The sequence below is a fragment of the Electrophorus electricus genome, chromosome 10 (assembly GCF_013358815.1).
Source record: "Electrophorus electricus isolate fEleEle1 chromosome 10, fEleEle1.pri, whole genome shotgun sequence".
NCBI lineage: Eukaryota > Metazoa > Chordata > Actinopteri > Gymnotiformes > Gymnotidae > Electrophorus > Electrophorus electricus.
Genome location: NC_049544.1, coordinates 20,839,262 through 20,858,693, shown reverse-complemented (window position 1 = coordinate 20,858,693; position 19,432 = coordinate 20,839,262). Strand labels below are relative to the sequence as shown.

Sequence of the window (19,432 nt, the reverse complement as noted above, 5' to 3'; positions counted from 1 at the left end):
GCTGCAAGAAGGGACATGGGGAATGGCTACATGTTCTGAGGAGGACATGCTCTGGCCCTCAGCCTCCCTGGTTGGTAGCCAGCATGAGATAAGAGAGACCTAGATTGTGGGAACTAGAACAGACTAACCATGAAGAGAAAACTGGGCTTAAAACAGAATCATCAAATTTGCGAGCATTATGAAACAAGAATTCGAAAAGGAAAATGAAAACAAGAAGCGAAATAAAACAAGCATTATGGCCAAACAACATTATTACATTAACATTGGACCACTATGACCCGTTTAGTAGCCCAAATATCCTTTGGTTTTACAAAACACCCTAGATCAAGACCTGGCCATGCGATGTGCTGCACACAGCTGAAACAGCAGGTCGAAGGGGCTGCCAGCCTGCTTACATTCACAGGACAGAGCTCTACGTGCAAGAACCAACAGTCAGTAACTCCGTTATGGCACGTAGCATGGCGCTGTACACATTTTACACAATGGCTCATGGTGGTTCCACTGACTTCATAACAGTATAAGGTTTCATTTAAGGTCCCTGGGACCATATGGGAATTACCCTTAAGAACAAACAAAAGATGATTTTGACTTTCCCTGCAAAGATACCTGACAGGAGCGAGGATGACTGGCAAAGGCTGTTTGTGTCTGTGGCTTCAGGAATGTGAGGCCAAGCAATTCAATCTCCTTAAGGGTAGCTGACACACAGAGGAAGAGAGAGAGAGAGAGAGAGAGAGAGAGAGGGGCAGAAAGAACACCTGCTATGCCAGGGGAGCTTCTTTTGTAATGGTGTCCCATAATTTGATGTGTACATGGCCTGCTGATCCGAGAACAGTGCAACCTCATTACACCACCTAAAAGACCTTTGTGAGTCAAGAGTGGGGAAAATGCATCCCAAATCAGCACTTCCCAATCCAGTCCACATTTATGTTCCCTCCCATCTGCCTGCACAACTGCACCAAGTAGGATATTCAGTGTTGTTGACAGCTTGGTTCAGTCCTGCTGGGAGCTGAGATACAGCAAAATCATGGACAATCTGAGGGTCTCCACCGACTACTCTGAGAAACACAAACTGCCAAACGTGAGAGTTATACTTGTTGTAAACTACACTACTATAATGGTCTGGGACTGAAGTCATAAGCCATATGAACGCCAAGATCTTAATTTCTGCAACAGAGCAACTGAGCACAGCATAACCGGGTAATGAGAACAGGCAGACACCTGATCCTAATTCAGTGCTCCCTGTCTCCCATTCTTAGTGAATGCGGGCCTGGGACTCTTCGCAATAACCTGATGAATATTTCAGGAGCCTGGAAAGTAGACCCCTGCCGGGTTATGCAACACATTGGTGACAACAATGGAGCAGCGACACACAACAGCAAGCACGGGATGCGTCGTTGAGTCACTTTGTGACAGCCTTTTTTCCATCCAGGATTATGTTTATTAATTTTGCAATGACTGGATGAAAAAAAATTCCATTCACCCCACACTGGAACATTTCTTGAGATATCTTGTGACCACAAACATGCATCACAAATACTATTTATGGGTGAATAGTCAGTGCTCAACAGCGCACACACAATACAGTGAACTTCCAAATTGTTTCATATTTAACAGAAAGTTAATTTAATAGTTAATTACAACAAAGATTAAACCTATTTTAGGCAGGTCGCATGTTGAACCAGCATTTTATACTCAGCAGTGTGTTCGGTACTGAACTGACTTACTGAGCGATTCCTTAATGCATATGACAGCACAAATCCGAACATGCATTATTAAACCAAACAACTCTCATGCAGAGACAAGAAGCTAACTCCAACTAACCCTTAATGCCCTCAGACACACGCCGTCTGCCTCTAACGACAACTGCCATTCCTCCGCATTTAGCTCCGTCCAGCATGTCAGATTTTCGAGACCTTTGAGGTCAACTGAATTCCTGGACTGATTTTTTTTTTTTTTGCTTGACTGTAAAACAGGTGCGTTTCAGGCCACAGTACTTAAGTATGTGTGGGTAAATTCACACTGGTTTACAGTACTTGAGTATGTGATCTTAAATTCACACTCGTTTACAGTAGTAACGATAATCTGGTATTATCTAGCGTTAGACAGTCCTTTATTCTAGTTACTGATCAACGTCTGCGACAAAGATGACTTAAAGTGGATGGAGGTCTCTTATAACAGCCAGCACTACGCGAAAAGCTGGCGTTAGTCATTTTAAGATGCTGAAAAAGAGGTCAGTGTTTTTTGTCTATTCAGTTGAAAATGCGAAAGACGAGACCAAACACCAACTTCAACCACACAGCCCAATCTAAATAACCTTAGTTAGCAAGCTAGCTAGGTTAGCTAACATTATAAGAATACAGTTCATGTTTATACTGCCTGACTCAATCTGTTAAGGGCAATGGCCAAATAGCTTACCTTCTTTTGCCCCATCATTTAACCAGCTAATAACATAACTAAGCGTTGTTTTATAGGGCCATTTTAATTATTTTTTTCAATGTAGTAAACAATAAAACAATTCCAACTAAGCAGCTGGTTCGCTGTAAGCAGTGCTTAACGTAGCTTACCAGTTAGAGGTAGTCAGATAACCAAGTTAGTTAGACAGCTAATTACCAAAGTAAAGCCGAAAGGAAAACTAGAAAATAAACACTAAACGTCAAACATTTTGAGATTTACCTTCATATCGGCGATAATAGCCTGAAAGAGACCCCCGAGGGCACTGCACTCCTTCTCTATAACAGCCTCCATTTTCCGAAACAACCGGGTAAAAATGCGGCTCGCTGGTCCAAAGGTGGCCGGCCACAGACTGACTGACTGTACTTATCGTCGCCTGTTCTGTTCCCGACCGGTACAGCGGGGGGAAAAAACGAAAAACTTCCCAGTCGGTTGTGAATATCCAGCGGGCCAAAATCCGGACACAGCGTCGGTATGTGGCGGAGAACCTCGAGCGGTCGAGCTGTCGCGGCTGAGGGAAAACCGTTGGGCGGCGAGACTTAAAGCCCTCTTTAAATCACGTCCCATAACTCCGTCCTAATAAACATAACTGGCGTCAGTCCACAGAGGTCCGAAAACGACGAGTTTAAAAATGTTTGGGTTAAAACGTGTGTGTGTGTGTGTGTGTGTTTCTCTGGACCGCAGCAGGGAAATTTCAACAAGTACGCTTCAACTCGCAGCAGCTGATAACAACAATTCGCTGCTCGTGTCTGTGCGCGGCACCTTACAAGCGCGCCCCCGCTATCGTCACGCCCCGCCCCTTAAATGGCTAGCCTTGTCTTTACTGAGGCTCCCTGGCTGAACTTACGCTCTTATCCCGGGCGACTTATAAAAGTGCTTTGTCATTTACTCATAGAATACATCCTAGTGCAGTACAGTAGATTAGAGTCCAATATACAATTTAACTAGAATGCTGTAGAAATACAGGAATCGCTGCTGATGCCTAGAAGTACAAAATACATAAGGCCTATCTTATCATTTTCTAAGTGCAATAAACAATAAGTACATCCGTGTAATAAACAATTCCCTACAATAAGTACTAGAGTTTCAGTTAGACAATATAACAGCAAGGTCATTTAAGGACTGCAAGGACAATCTCATTCCACCATCTAGGAGCCAGGACAGAACACTATCTTGGAGCTCGTGTATAGGCCAAAAATTACATCTTATTCGTCAACTGAACGAGTGTATAAAAAAGCATTCGGTATGAATAATTTGAATAATATATATAATGAGAAATTATTAATACCAAATGCTTATTTGTTTATCTGTTTATTTAACTGATTCCTATATGTGACATTTACAAACTAACAGCTCTTATGTATTATCTTACACGATCAAAATAGAACAGAACATCTTTATTGTCATTGGACAAATACAACGAAACTAAAGCTTGTAATAATTAATGAACGTTTTATTATGCAGTTTATTCTTTCTTTTGTATTATTTAATTGCATTGAATTTATACATCGTTTAAAATTCATTTCAGAGCTTCATTGACGAAATAGTATTTTCATATCGTTTGATCTTCGCCAGACGATGCAATTGACTAACAACTTTATGTTGGCGCCATCTCGTGGTAAGAATGGGGTAAAGTCATTCCACTACCCAAGCAACTCAAAGGCCACGTTCACAACATTCACGTTCACAAGTTCCCCTCTTGCTTTCCCTTTCATGGCTACATTTTCTCTCATGTACGCAAGTATATTGAAAAGTGCAATGTACTGCTTATGAATAATCTCCTAAAACTGATCTATGCATTATTTTGTAAAGTTGTATTAATTTATTTATGCAGATTGAAGCAATATTTGTAAGCAATCGAATTACTATACTAATCACTAAAACGTGTATATGAGAGTAGACTAAGAGAGTAGACTAAGATTAAGAGTGGATAAATTACATTTTTTAACAAATGTAACTTTTTAATTACAAGTTTATGAAAAGCGACTATTATTCAGTTGTTTAATGTCCATATGCATTATGTTACTGTTTACCTATGTATATAATCATTTTGAGTAACGTTCTATTTTTCATATACTGTAGGTTAACTTTTTAAAGCACTTTTTCTCCGCTGAAAGACTCACATTTAGTTCAGGCAACAAATAGGTAGGTGTATAACTGGACCATTTGTGTTCCCTTGTTACTATTCTATACCACAAGAGGGCGCCCTAACACCTTATACGCACTGAATTGACAGGCTTCATAAATTTTGATTTAGGACGTGCCTAAAACAAACAAAAAAAAAAAAGTCAAAATCACAAAAAACTCACTCTGGCGCATGTAAATAAAAATAAACAATGACAATTCATTTAACAGCAATACTTAGAAACTGATACTATAAAAACATTAATCAAATATTCATCGCAAATGTTATGTTTATACGAAAGGCAGCGGGTACAGTGATGCAACATTGCAGGAAATGGCAAAGTAATTAAAATTTTAATTGTAACAGTATTGTAAACCTCCTCTCTAAATAAACGGAGCATGTTTCGCAGTGCATTACGTTTTATTAGGCTCATTGTGAAAAGGCGCTGAAAGTCAAACAGCTTATCATCGCAGTAAGCTGCCTTTGGGACTGTGCCATCAGCCATCATTAAAATGGGCACGGGCAGACATTTAGCACAGGAAGTGACCGAGCAACGCGATGCACGAGCTGTTTCACTGGCGTCGCACGTGTTTATAGACGCGGGGCCGCCCGGACACGTGGCGCCTGCGGGATCAGAACTGAAACAATGACGTATGGGTTGCCGCGCAGAAAACGCACTTGGATTGCACATTAGATGGTCTGTGAGAATGACCGATTATAGTTCATATAATCTGCAGGGAGACAGACAAGCGGTTTCTCTCTGCGGGAACCAGTACCTTGTCACCGACTGGTGCGCGCTAAATAATTAGAAGTGCTAACAAACACACACACACAAGTACAGCAATATTTATGTGCGGATCTGGAGTCGGTTTTTTGCCACTCCATTCAGTCCAATTAATATAAGTGAACAGATTCGTGAATCTAAGATACATTTAAACCTTCTACGTATATTCAACACATGAGGCATCGATGTCCGGTAATAGGAAATGGGGCGGTACACCAGTGCGTGGTCCCAAACGCGCTATCAAACATATCTCTTGTCCATTATAATTATACAATAATTATACAATACAATATGTGGCTGTATGTCACGTCATGGTCTGAAATAGGACAGCACAGAAGGTCGAGAACTTTCCAGTCGACTCTACGGACCCAATGATAGGCTGAACGCGAATTGCAATCTAGCCTGTTGATTCAGAAATTCAACCAGGCGCCGTCTTTACAGCTACAGCTGTTGTAGAGAAAAATTTCTGCTTTTCTTTTGAGCTAAAGATACTTTTTCCTTTAAAAGAGATTCACCCGGGTTTAAATTAGACCGTGCGTCCTTGCATCCTTTTCTCCCGACAGGTTTCTATGGATACGTGCTCTCTCGGCGAAACTATGACCGCTGACTCACTGAATTTTTTTTTTTTCCTCTATTTTCTTCAAATTCTTTTCTTGCTTCTTTTAAAATACCGAAATGGAACCTATTATCGAGTCGATGCATCTTGCTTGTTCGGTGCAATTGACAGAATTAAATTCTAGGGCAAGAAATCATGGCTTTCAGTAATATTTTCAAAACACAACAGCGTAGTTTAAATCTTCAAGCAGCTATTTCCAGTACGTTGAAATTGTCTCTGGCTTCACAATTATGGATCCACGAGTCACATCAATAATTATAAGTTTGCAATATACAGAATGTATATACATCTCTACACACACCCCATCTACCTTTGTTTATGTTTACCTTGGGGCAGCTGGTATACTAGGCCTCTATGAGTACTAACCGTCTAAGAGACACTGTAAACAGCCCCTGGGCAGAGCCTGCGCCTTTCAACAGGTTAACAGCTGGCGCAAAATTGCTTTCACTCGCATACACACACCATCAGAAAGCAGAGATTCTCTGTCTCATAGCCAGTCAGTGGTCACCTCACGCACTGGTTTCCCGGCACTAGTAGAAATATAATGCATCATTAGGTGTACGTCCAGCGCAGAGGGAATATGGAGGCGGTTCAGCCTAGAGGGAAGCTTTTGAACAGTTGTCCTTGTTTCTGCTTAAAGTCTGACTCCAAACATTGTCCTTAAGTCAATTCTTTAATCCACACACATCTCAGCATAATAAATCCACACCAGGATGGTATGCCACGTTCATGTCTTATCTTTGAAAAAGTGCGAGTTAAATAAACCAGATACGTTTGGAAAATTCATTAAGGGACAGTTGCATTCAGGAAATTCATTGTTTGGTTTCATTCAGGGGATTCATTAAGTTCTGTTACATTTAGGGAATTAATTATAGTCTTTTATCTGGACACTGATTGAGCCAGTCCATGTATTCAGTCTAAATCCTTTCAGCCTATCTCATGTGTCCTGAAAATCCTTTCAGCCTATCATATGTGTCCTGTAAGGTGGCCTTACAACAATGCCAATCCACATCCTAACCTACAACACAACTATATAATTTTTAATATAACGATATTCAAATACATAATAATCAGCCTACATCTCACATTGCCGAATATTCACGTGTCACTGCAGTTTTGTATCATCACTACACACTGCTTCACCATAGCAACGTGTGCTGTCTAAGGTTTGGGTTTCATCCCGAGGCAAAGGGCCAGCTCGTTCTTCTGGATCTTTCCGTCTTTATTAGTGTCACAGTGGCGCAGAAGCACGACCCGGAACTGATCCAGCTCAGGCCCGCTGATGCTGGGCTGAGAAAGAGAGAGAGGGCCAGAGACAGCGAAAGGGAGGTGACAGAGAGAGAAGGAGTTAAATGAGAAACATAATTAGATTCATGGCCACAGCCTCTGGAACACCTGTACCGATGCTTAATATTCACACGCATACACACCATTCGCACAGGAGAAGGGTTAGATTATTCAAGCTACACACTCTAGATTTAGCTCTATAATGATTAACTGGCTGTTAGTGTTGTATTAGCCTTAAGTCCACTCACCCTGACCAGCTCCATCATGTCTTTGACAAATCCATCCACCTCCGGACCTTCGAGAGCACCTGTCTTACTCTGAAAGAACAGTGATCTCTTTACATGACTGTCTGGCTGCAAAGTGGGCGAGTGTTAAGTAAAACCTTCTGCACACTCCAGGCTTGATCAATTAAAAATAGCCAAGGTTTTTTTGTTTTTTTGGTTGGTGGTTTCACTGGGTTTAATCACAGCACTTTAAAGGAGTTTCATTCGCAGCTCCTCGCTTGGTCAGCCGTGAGAGACACGCCCCTGGACGGGGCGTGAACGCACTGTCAACTGGCAAAAAGTGGAAACGCCCCCACCGCGTAGGACACCCAGGCAAACCCTGCGCCGCCTTCGGGACACTTACGACATCATAATGGGCGAAGATCTTCTCGAAGTCTCGCTTCCTCTCAGCTTGGCTGTTCGCCTGAATGGGGTGGAGATGGGTGGGGCAGCGCAACGGGGTGGGGGGCAGACACAAGGGAAATGCGTTGGAGATGAGCACGTCTGGTCAAATTTCTGAGAGGTATGCATGTGTTGCGATATGTCAGGCAGATACAGACGTCTATCTTGAACTGTAACAGGAAGTTTTCCCGCAATGCCAAGATCCTGGAGGCAGAGCAATGCGATTACACCGCTGCTATCATTAAATGCATTAAGAAAGAAAACAACAATCCAGTATCTAAACTAGAACTGGCTGGTGAAAATGACTTTTAATATTATTTGGGATCAAATCTCTCAGTCCCCTAACACAGAACAATGCATTTTCCTGCTTTGAGCTTTCAGTATCTCAACAGAGAAAACAAACAAGAAGAGTAAATAAAGGAAAATTAGCAAACAGCTTTCCTACCAATTTGCATCTTTTCACTGATGAAACATTAATATTCATGAACATTAATAAACATTACTCATCTCTTTTGTGATCTCTGTTGTTTTTGTTTTTTGTGATATTCGGGCTCATTTTGCAACAATATACATATAGTACTTTCATCATTCTTCCAATGTCAATCCACAAAACCCAGAGAAAGAAAAGCACCAATGTGCACAATGTGTACACACACACACACACACACACACACACAGTGGTAGGTTTAGAACACATCTTACCGGGCCAAATCATTGAGATCCAACCGGCCATCTTTGTTTTTGTCAAATATGTTCATCTGTAGAAAAAAAAGGAATAACAGCACTCTATATTATAAGAGTACATGTTATAATACGCATATGATCGGTTTTGCTGCCCACGCTGCACAGGCCGCTAACCGCATCTTCCCAACACACAGCCCGTCACTGAACCCATCCACCTTCGCCTCTCATCATGTGCCCATGAGCCAGGGCCTCTCTCTGGGGAGTAAGCGCGCCTGGGAGGGGCCAGGCCCTGGACTGAGTGGCTGCCTCCAAACGTTCGCGTTGGTGCAGCAAAGCTGGGGATTATTTAGCAGCTCCAGAGATGGAGCAGCATGATCAGGTGCCATGCACCACCCTCCGATCTAACCTTGCTCCACCCACCCAGCTGCCGTCGTGACGCGTACGTACCCCTCCCCCCTCCACACACACTCTCCATTTTTCTCTCTACCTCACAGACAAACACAGAAGGAAAAGGTACACCATCAGACTCCATAATAAAATAAGGTTGGGTGGGTCTTCAGCAGCACGGTCTGTAGGAAAATGGAAGGTGATGGTTTCCTCTTATTTTGTTCCTGTTCTACAACACGCTGGGTATGAAAAGAAACCATGACCATGAAGTTAAAGAGAACTTCACACCTGCCACATTTAATACCTGTATCTTTATCTCTGCTCTGAAATGGGGTTGTACATAAAACGTCCTGTGACTTCTATACTACAGGTGGCAAGTACGTTCTGCAGTTAATCCTGACAGCTGTCTGGGTTTAAACCGAATGGCCTAACTGTCCATCTACCGTGGGTCACACACAAATTCCTGCTGAAATTGACAGATTAATGACGGAAAGAAGAGAGAGGAGTTTTAAGGAGCCTCCTGCAGCGAACGAGAACAGGGTGCGCAGGACGCGACTCGCGGCTACCAGCAGCGCGCCGGCGTACTCGCCGACAGTCGTATATGTCGGCACAAAATGTAAATCACTAGACGAGAACGTCAATCGTCACGCGCTCACTTTGAAAGGCTCACGTCAACACAGGCGACCGTCGACCGTCGTGCACTGCTGCAGATGGCAGCTCTGGAAGAGCATTTAACAGCCTTCACGTTCAAAGAAATCACCCAGCCTAGCTTACAATTCTCTGATCAGATGAGAGAGGAAAGATACCCTCTCACGTAACTCTTATCCCACTAGTAGAAAGGTTCCCAGTGAATATCTGGGTGACTCGTTTAGTAAGAGGAGTTCCCAGAGAGCATCACTAAATGACAGGAAACATCCAGACCAGGGTTACGATAGCATGAAGACAACCATTGCAGGGTTACCATAGTATCAGTTACCATAGCATCGGTGTACTCGTCCAACTTGTTAGAGGGCAGATTCTTTTTGTGCTGTTTAAACAGTTCCTGCAGGAAGTTCTGCAACAACAACAACATCAACTTTTGAAATTCCTTTTAAAAAATTAGAAATCTCTACTACTTTAGCAATGTCTTGCATTTGTCAAATAAATAAATAAATAACAGTTTGTCATGTTTTCAGATGATCTACAGCTAACCAGTTTGGTATTTGATTGCAATCAAACATTTCTAGCAAGTGGATAATTGGTTGGATAATTTGGCTGAAAGTGCAGTCATATCCTGACTACTGAAAGTGATGTTAGTCCCCTTAACTAAACTACAGGAAGGATTCTGGCGAAAGAACCTCCAATGCCATGATAACCCCTAACGTCATGTCAGATAAAAGCTCCCCAACACAATATCGACTGACTTTGCCTCTTCGGGTTTGGGGAAAAGTTTTGGGTGAGGTCAGAGCGAGGTTAGGGGGAGGCACTGGGCCGTGACTAAGCGTTCCCTGGGAACCTTGGAAAAAGTTGTGGCAAGGCATTACTAGCACGAGAGGGGAACTTAAAGAAAAGTCCACAAGGGACGCATTTTCATGCAACACACAGGGGACGTAGTGTAATGCAACACTCCTATAGAGCTTTACATTACTTTATAATGGTTTAGTCTGTTCAAGGAAAGGATGCATGAACTACTGATTTTCCATGGCTTTGTTTGAAATAGCCTACTTCATACTGTACACTGCATAACGCACTCAGTATATACTGAGTACTGCATACTGGACCCCATAGTAGCATGCACTACAGTATCCAGTATGTGACAAACACATACCATATTATGAACGTTCCGCCCACTTGCGAAAGATTTTCTACAACCGCTACACGATGGATGCGGTACATCATGAAGACAGCTATGGCTGGAATAGTATGCCATCTGGGGCTCTTTTGTGTACTCGAAACTTTTATTTCGTTCGCACACGGCATGCTGATTTTGGGCCCTGTCATTACGCAAGTAGTAACGTAGTAGGCTATTTCGAACCCAGAGCAATCTATGCTGTGACAGAGATGACATGTTTGATCACATTCAGTGACGTCTGAAATGAATGAGTACAGCAGCTGCCATGTAACAACCTTCAGTTCCAGTGCCGAAATGTACCCGCTGCTGTCGGCATCATACTTTCTCCAGATCTACGGTGAAAAAAAGGAAGTAGCATCATCCACATGCTATACCGATCGAGCCAGACAAGCCGTTGGCCCTGCAGCTGCTGCGTCTGCAAGGTTAGCATTAGCACTGCTGACGAGGAGGAAGAGAAGAAGGGGGCGGGGCTTCACCTTCATGAACTCCACGCTGCTGTCCAGAGGAGCCTCTCGGTGGAATATCAACAGGAAGTTCTCATCCTCCGGCAAGATCATATTAGCCAGCTAAAGCACGCAAGAACCCAAAGCACAGACACAAACAACAATATGAAGTACAAAAGGGCACATAGGAAGCACTGTCACAAGTGAATGGTCAGTGTCACTGAAATGAATTCCAGCGCCAGCCCTGGGGCCAGACCTTTTCCTTGAGTAGGTCTTCTTATCATCTGGTGCACATTATCTCTCAAGCTAAATGTTTTAAATGCAGATTAAGAAGCCTCAGTGTTGCAGAAACAGGTAGGTACTGGAGGACCAAACTCTTCACAAAGGACATTTCACTGACTGAAGAAGAGACGGTCACCAGGCAACAAGCCCACCATCCATTTCCCCACCCCCAACAGTCTGATAACAGTCACCCTCTGCTGGTAAACCCCCAAAACAACCCCTAACTCAGCAAACGTGGTTCAGAAACACAAACATCTTTGCGTTTCACATATTCATACTGAATTGCTGCATTGTTTAGGAGCCAATACTTATGTAACAACAAGAACAGTGTATGCCACCCACAACCACCTGCACCTCCAGGACTCGGAGCCGCTCTTCAGACAGCGGTTCTGACCCGATGACACACTTGTGTCCTTTCCTGTTAGTCCTGCCCTCGGTAGGGTCATGAACAGCAAAGAGAGACATATTTGCAATTACATATTGGCTCTGAAGCATAACTCAGAGAGATGGAGTGAGAAGGAGACAGAGAATTGTCCTGTTTGCATTGTCCTGTTGGCTTAATTACATTTGTCCTCCATTACACTTGGCATATGATCAGCACTATTCACCATGCCAGTGGTTCTAGCACATATCTCATAACCACAGCCAAGAGCCCATCGCGGCAGGAATATAGAGAGAGCCCTCTGGAGCTTCTCCCACGTCTGCCCTTCAGCCTCTTCCATAATAACCATCTGCACTTTATCAGCCAGGCTTTTTTATTAAGCCCCGCTCATGGCTGGTACGCAGACACAGATCTCCATGGTCTTTTGGGTTGGGTTTCGGGTGTTGCTTACCCTGTTGCTTCCAACAAATGAAACTGACTGCACATTCCCGTTAAGGGACGCACAGCTGCATCACCAGATGAAAGAACCTCGCCATGGGTGTTAGCGTTGGTAGGATGTTTGTGTTTACATACATCGGAATATCAAAGACCAATGCAACGCCAGTTGCTGTGAGACCCATGGTAATGTTTGGAACTGACACCTTTTCTCAGGTATGCAAATAGGCATGAGAGACTTTACAGAATGCCAAACAGCTACAGACAGCTACAGACTACATAAAGACCTGCTATTTCGTGAGACATCTGAGGGTGTCATTACAAACTAATCATGCACTTTGTCTGCTAATTGAGACCATACAGATGATGACTGTTTAATTAAGACTGTTTAATTCTGCATATATATGTCATCATCTGTATGGTGGTCTCAATTATATATAAATGCAGAATTATACAGTCTTAATTAAACAGTTAAGACTGTTAACTGGGACCTATACTTCTGGACTGTATTATTACTGGGTCTTTCTGATGCTTATTTCAATAGGAGATCTGTTAGAACAGTGATCACCAACACTTCTCTGGCAGCCCTACCTACCTGTTAAGCTCAGATACAATGTAAACTCTAACAACACCCCCCCACACACACACAAAAACAAACAAACAAACAAACCTCATCCAGCTAGTCTCTGTTGAGACTATGTTATGATACTTTGTGTTTGACGTCACGGACACGGAGGGAATGTAAGAGACACGGTTATTTAGGAAATGGCTACGGAAGTCTGCTCATACAGGTAGAGGGGCGCCATCGCCAGCCATCACTTCCTACAGATGATGGGGTTCTTCTTCTGGGAAATCTAGCAGGAAGCTCTAAAAGATCCTTTAGACGGCCAACTCCGGTTAGTGTTCCAAGTTTGAATAAAGCTATTTCTCAGAAAGACAGTTCCTGACGTGGGCATTTTTAGACTGTAGAACCAAAAATGGGATCTATGGGGTTTGGCGCCGTCTCCAGTCCCTTCAAACATTTCATAGCATTGACACTGCAATGCACTACAGCAGACCTTTTTATTTGCTGACATTAGTCACAGTGTTAGCACATCATTAGATGACATGATTTCTACATGACCAACAGCATCACGGCAGTGTCTAGGTTTTAGTTCCAACCAATCAAGCAGCAGCAGAAACTCATGTGACTAATAAGCTGTTAGAATACCGATGGAAGTAGGACTATTACATGTGCTGTGCTTGGCTCAGATGAAAACCTACGTTCTCGGCAGTCTCCTGCAGATAAGCTTGAAGGCCCCTGTAACATGACGTTTGTGACCCATTGGCAGAGTGTCCTCTGTCCTGTTTTGGTTTAAGAGTTGCTGTTTAGAAGGTGAGGATGTGAAAGGGAGGGACACACCTCCTGGATCTGCAGGCGTCCGTCGGTAGTTACATCATAGGCAGACATGAATCTGGTCTTCAGCTGCTGCACCTTCTCCTCGGTTATCTTATCCTGAACAAGCAGGAACGACCAGCCAGTTACCATGACCACTTATCCTTTGTTTACACCTCTCTCTCTCTCTCTCTCTCTCTCTCTCACACACACACACACACACACACACACACACACACACACACACACACACACAGACACTTGTATGTCACAAGAAGCAGAAGCCACTAAGAGGACTGGGCATCTCCAGCCCTGTAGGGCCCACAGCGCTGCACTGTTTATTGCACTGCACAATTAAGTGTACTCTTCAGTGCACTCCTCAGTTAAATGTACTGTTCAGTGCAATCTCAGTTAAGTGCGATGCTTAAGTGCACGGCACAGCACCTTCTGCCACTGCTGGTGAAGGAGTATCCTTGCCCTGAACATTTTAGAGATCTCCCTGCTCTAACGGTACCATGCAAAGGCTTTGTTAGCCAACTAATTAATTAAGCCACGTGTTACAGCAGGGAGAACTGCAAATGTGCTGTGCACAGGGAACGTTGGCTGAGTGCATAAACCTGCTTTAGCACACCCAAGATCACATACTACATAGTACAAACTACTGTTACCATTTCATGAGTACTTACTGAGAGGCGTGCTTTAGACGCTGTACTGAGTCAGTGCATTTGGTGTAACGTTAGTAAGATGAAATGACTTAAGATGGCAGGAAATCTGATTGATGTACTCTTTAAACATACAGTTTAGTATGGTAACATACAATCTGGATGCAGTCAAATTTATCCCACAGAAAGCTTGCTCTTTAGCTGAGTCAAGTCAGGTGCGTTGGAGCAGGAAGAAACACTTAAATGCAGAGCTTTTGCTTTCCAAGCCTAAGTGTACGTTGCGGGTACTGAGAATATAGGTCATCACACACTCAAAAGTGCTATCTATTTCAAATCTAACCAAGACGAACTTCCTGAAGCTCTTTATAGTGTTACTTCCTATTAAAAAGTGTGAAGGTTATGCACATCCCTCAAGAAAATTCAGCGATGCATAATTGCGTGTTTTGCACCATTACTGCATTTGACCGAACTGCTCGGTATTCTGTAGCAAAGTTGTAGTAAACAGGTTAAAATGTCGCATTAACGACACAACTTTGGAACACAAGTTTTTACAACCACAAGAAGGGCAGACGCTATTTCCCCCCGCAGATTCTGGGTATTACCAGAATCAGTACGTCAACGGGTCCTTATAGAGGACTGAGCGAGCGAGCGAGCGCACCCGAACTCAAGTTTTATTTATCGGAGGTGCATGTCAGGGGGAAAAAAACCATAGTTATCTGTGCATAGGCTGGGCTATACATACCCCGGGACCCAATTTTGCCATCATATGACGAAAAAAGTCGTCCAACTCCTTTCCTTCAATGTAGCCATTATCTGAAACACAGTTGTTTATAAATAATTTTGCAAGCGTCAGCAGCTAAGCAATTTGAAATTCATTACACCCATTTCAAAACGTGCGCAAAACAAGGCGTGACGAAACTTTTAAATATTATGTTTGCTGTATTTACGGACGTGTTGCGAATAATCTTCCTCGTATTAGGTAGCTGAAATGGTCACTCGTCCTCACCGTCTGCGTCAAAGTGTTGCCAGATCTGCATAAATCCAGCAGCGTCTAAATTATCAAAAGCGCAGTCCATTTCTCAAGTCGGAGCTGAAGTCAGCTAACGCTCTTCACAGACGGAGGGGAATGGTGCGGCACTACCGCAAGACCACCGCTTTTGACTGACGTACGGTGCAACCCTAAACCCCACCTCTTTTTTTTCTCTCTGCACCTTTTTCTCTCTCACGTTTATCATGAAGAATAAACTCTTTTCATTTTCGAAACACCCCAATCATAAAAACGTAGCAAAGCGAGCGTCAAAATGCATTTACGGTCACCCAGGGTCACTTCCACTATCTCAGATGACAATAGTAATCCGAATACCATAAATTTTACGAAAACCCCCGAACAGTCTTATTTGATTCATCTTTTTAGAAGAATGTTTTCTAATGTTTTAGACACAATTGCAATTTCTTTACTTTTCTACATTTTGCTCATTAAGAAAATCTGCACCCGTATTACTTGCCCGGTTACATATCGCCACCATGTGGGGGAAATGCGATCGTGGTTCGTGGTTAAAGGATCAGTGAAAGATTTAGAGGCCTCTAGCGCTGAGACCGCATCGAGAAGCCACAATATGTTAAGCGAGTGGGTTTATTTTAGATTTCATTTAGTTTCATCATCAATAAAACTATAGGTTTTAGCTTCTATTATAGAGAATATTATTGTTACTTGTTCTGCACTGTAGTACCACATTTGCTAACATTATTGCTACTTTCCATGTCGACATAAGGTTACATTATCAATATTAAAAAGCGTTTTTATCCTAGACCGTTAGCCTGATTGATAGTTATGATGTAGCATGATTTTATTTTTCCTGTTTGCACTGTTAAACACCAAATAGAATCCTGTTTTTTATGTTATTGCACATTTGGTCAAAATGTTCGTCATCTGTATGCTGATCTCGGTTACGTCACCGGGATTTATAGGTCCAAATACGAAAAAGGTTATTTGTAACTATGCCCATGTCTGTTTTAGCTAACAGACTTCTAGATTGGTATGATAACGCAGCTTTCAGACAGAAAGCAGGCAACTTTGGGGTTATTCTGAAAACATTTGTCCACCATCAGCGCTTTCCATTCACACCAGTGTTCCTCGCCATTTCATTTTGCTTCATGTTTTCAGTTACTTTCTTTTACTTCCATTTTAATTGATTTCGCTTCTTTGACGAGGCTTTACCCTATCTCACTGGTTCTTCTTTCTACATGTTGAAAGCGGTGCAACACCAAATTCAAGCTGTCGCATCAACGTCAAAATGCAAAAGGAATTGTCTAGTGCCAGTGCCTTGTTTGTCCTTTTGGGGCTACTGTAGGAAAAATACCTTTGTAGATACGAAGGCCTCATTCTAAGCTAATAAAAACACGATGAGTCGTGTTTACAAGTTATTATACACTAATGAAAACATGGGTTTGTGTGTTATGTTCCATTTCTGCTAGCAGATCACCAAAGATCTTACACACTTTAACATCCGCACTTAACATTCAGAACTCAAATAGGGGAAGGCCACATTTGTACACTTGTAGCACACCAGTCAAAGGTTATAAGGTCTAACGTGAACTTCAAAGACAATAATAAAGATGGAAAATCAGTTTTAATCAGATTGGTAGAAATATATCCAAACAGAAACGTCCACAAACGTATAGGACGCGTGAGCGAAGCATGTTAGCGATTGATCACCGAAGGTTAAAATACTGCATGATAACAATGAGCGAACCAAACACATATGCAGTATTTTTTTTTAAATAATACAGGATTTCATTATATATTAACACTGATAAATCACACTTATTTCATTACGTTTGTCCTTACCCTTGAAGACAAAAAAAAAAAAACCCAACCCAAACACTAAATCATTGTGCCAAGCAGTGTGCAATAACAAAATTAATTAAAAACTGTTTTGCGTTGTATCAACAAAATATACATCCTAATAAAGAGGACGAGCCAGATGTATTGGATTAAAAAAGCTCCACCAACCACCCTTCAGAATAAATTATGTACCTATACAAATCCCATCCAATCTTTTTTTCAGTAGTGTGCTTAGTACCTTATCAATATAAGATCTGTGTACGCATGTGTCATGCACATGTTAACATTTTTCCATGTCTCCCTGTGTGTACACACACACACACACACACACACACAATACACAAACATTTGAAAGCACATTATTTACATTCACACATGGACCTCACATGGGTCTAGCGGCAGAATGAGCCACTGAGGTGCAGAAAAAGGGGGGGGGGGGTGATTTGCATCAAATTAGATTTTAAAAATGGTATGTGCTATAAAGTAAAATTAGAAGAGAAAACCAACTGGATGCTAGCGCTACAAAAAGAGCAGTAAAACAGAGGAACTAGAGGTGGGGGGTGGGGGGTGGGGGGGGGGTCTGGACTCGAAGAGGATTCTGACGCTGGTCTGACATCTGTCTGGGATGACCTGGGACGACCATGCAATATTGTACCCGGATAAACAGTCCCGCAATGGCAAGCCCAGGGAATGCACAGTCGGAATCCAGTCAACACAGGCATGTGAGGTCTGATCTCACGTCAAAGAGTCAACAAAGGCTTGTGAGATCTGATCTCACGTCAAAGAGTCTGATGTGAAATAAATCGTGCTCCTATGACTTCACTTTAAATGTGTTTGTAGTACAGTCGTCCCAGGGACGTACGTGCGGTGTCCGAGATGCTCTCAGTGTCTTGCTCTGGATGGTCGCGGCGCAGTAAGGAAGAATGCTAAGGCACAAGGCAGATGGAAGCATCTTGTTAAGTGGCATTGAAGGCCCTGCTCTTAGAGTAAACCACATGGGTTTGACACAGTGAGGTGGAGGGGAAAAAACAGCTTGATCATGGGATCCTTTTAACAGTACTTCAGCCCTAGTTATTATAAACGAGAACATTAAGACTCCCTAGAGCAAGACACATCATACGGACACGTCATTCAGACGCCCTGGGTTCTGGGCCAGGGAAAAGGTCGGATCTGGATGTACACAAGAATGACGTGTGTGGGAACACACACACATAGGTGCAGTTACATGCACGCATGTACACACGTGCACGCTCTCACACACACACACACACACACACACACACACACACACACACAATGTGTGGGGTCTGAATTATGAACCCTGGATTGGGGAGGGGCTGACATCTTAAACAGGTTGAATGGGTGACGTGTGCATGCGTGCGAGCGCGCGCTCTCTCTCTCTCTCTCTCTTTCTCTCTCTCTCTCTTTTTCCATGTCTCATATAAAAATAAAATCTTTATCCCCGTCCTCTCCAGAGTCGGCTGATCTGCAGGCATGGCTGGAGTCCTTCTCCTTCTCTTTGGCTCCGCTGTCGGATCGCTCCTTGAACTTCGACCCATTATCTTCCGAGCTTGGCTGACCTGCCGCGGGGGTCCGCAGCCCATCGGACGTGGGCAACGCCCTTGCTGTGGGAGAGAGGTGTGGGGAAAAAAAACCCTTCAAAACAGAGCCCCCTAGTGCCGTCCGCCATGACTGCACATCATCGTTGAAATGACATATAGATGAAAGATGAAAGTGTCACAGCAACACAATAAAACCAGCAACTGGTGCCATCTAATTACACGTACTGTCAGAACTGTCAGCATGGAGGAGAACTAAGCCAGTGCTAATGATGTGTTGTCGGAGCACTCGATAGGGGCCCTTGGCTTTGTTTAAGGTTTTAACAGCATTGGAGCCCATCAGCTAAAGGTTGCCATCCCAGTTTCCGCAGATGTTCCCTACTTAATGCGCCTACTGATCAGACTGAGCACATACAATGGAACAGACACACACAAAGGAAACAGACTCATTTTAAATATGAAGCTGAAGCTAGCAGATGCTTTCCAGCTAACACCGAGGCCACTGCCAAGTTAAACACTTACTGTTCATTCTGTTACTGTGAAATGCATTTCTATTATGTCTGGACTGATAACTAAATAAATGCATATATAAACAGGTACTCAGTGTTGTTTGGAAAGA

General features: G+C 43.0%; 3 protein-coding genes across 16 annotated transcripts in view; all 3 read right to left on the bottom strand.

Annotated features, from left to right (window-relative positions):
- The window catches only part of LOC113587060 (protein MTSS 1-like), a 45,304-nt gene extending 42,117 nt beyond the window's left edge, over nt 1-3,187 (bottom strand). For all 10 annotated transcript variants that reach the window (XM_035530705.1, XM_027025559.2, XM_035530710.1 and 7 more), the window contains exon 1: nt 2,674-3,187. In XM_035530705.1, coding sequence (XP_035386598.1) covers nt 2,674-2,745 — 72 coding nt within the window. In that variant the 5' untranslated portion in view covers nt 2,746-3,187. The remainder of the gene's footprint in view (nt 1-2,673) is intronic.
- Nucleotides 3,188-4,847: 1,660 nt separating this feature from the next.
- Nucleotides 4,848-15,567, bottom strand: scgn (secretagogin, EF-hand calcium binding protein). The gene is made up of 11 exons (XM_027025563.2): nt 15,416-15,567; nt 15,152-15,222; nt 13,775-13,867; nt 11,307-11,396; nt 11,106-11,162; nt 9,976-10,053; nt 8,631-8,686; nt 8,087-8,132; nt 7,891-7,950; nt 7,512-7,580; nt 4,848-7,266 (listed from the first exon to the last, which is right to left on the bottom strand). The coding sequence occupies exons 1-11, from the start codon at nt 15,483-15,485 to the stop codon at nt 7,138-7,140; spliced, it is 819 nt and encodes a 272-aa protein (XP_026881364.1). The 5' UTR covers nt 15,486-15,567; the 3' UTR covers nt 4,848-7,137.
- Nucleotides 15,568-17,020: 1,453 nt separating this feature from the next.
- LOC113587061 (F-actin-uncapping protein LRRC16A) overlaps nt 17,021-19,432 on the bottom strand; it is a 72,268-nt gene continuing 69,856 nt past the window's right edge. For 3 of the 5 annotated variants that reach the window (XM_027025560.2, XM_027025561.2, XM_027025562.2), the window contains one exon: nt 17,021-18,879. In XM_027025560.2, the coding sequence (XP_026881361.2) occupies nt 18,692-18,879 (188 nt within the window). In that variant the 3' untranslated portion in view covers nt 17,021-18,691. Of the gene's footprint in view, nt 18,880-19,041; nt 19,217-19,432 lie in introns of all 5 variants that reach the window. The other 2 variants (XR_003411691.2, XM_035530633.1) reach the window with 2 other exon arrangements.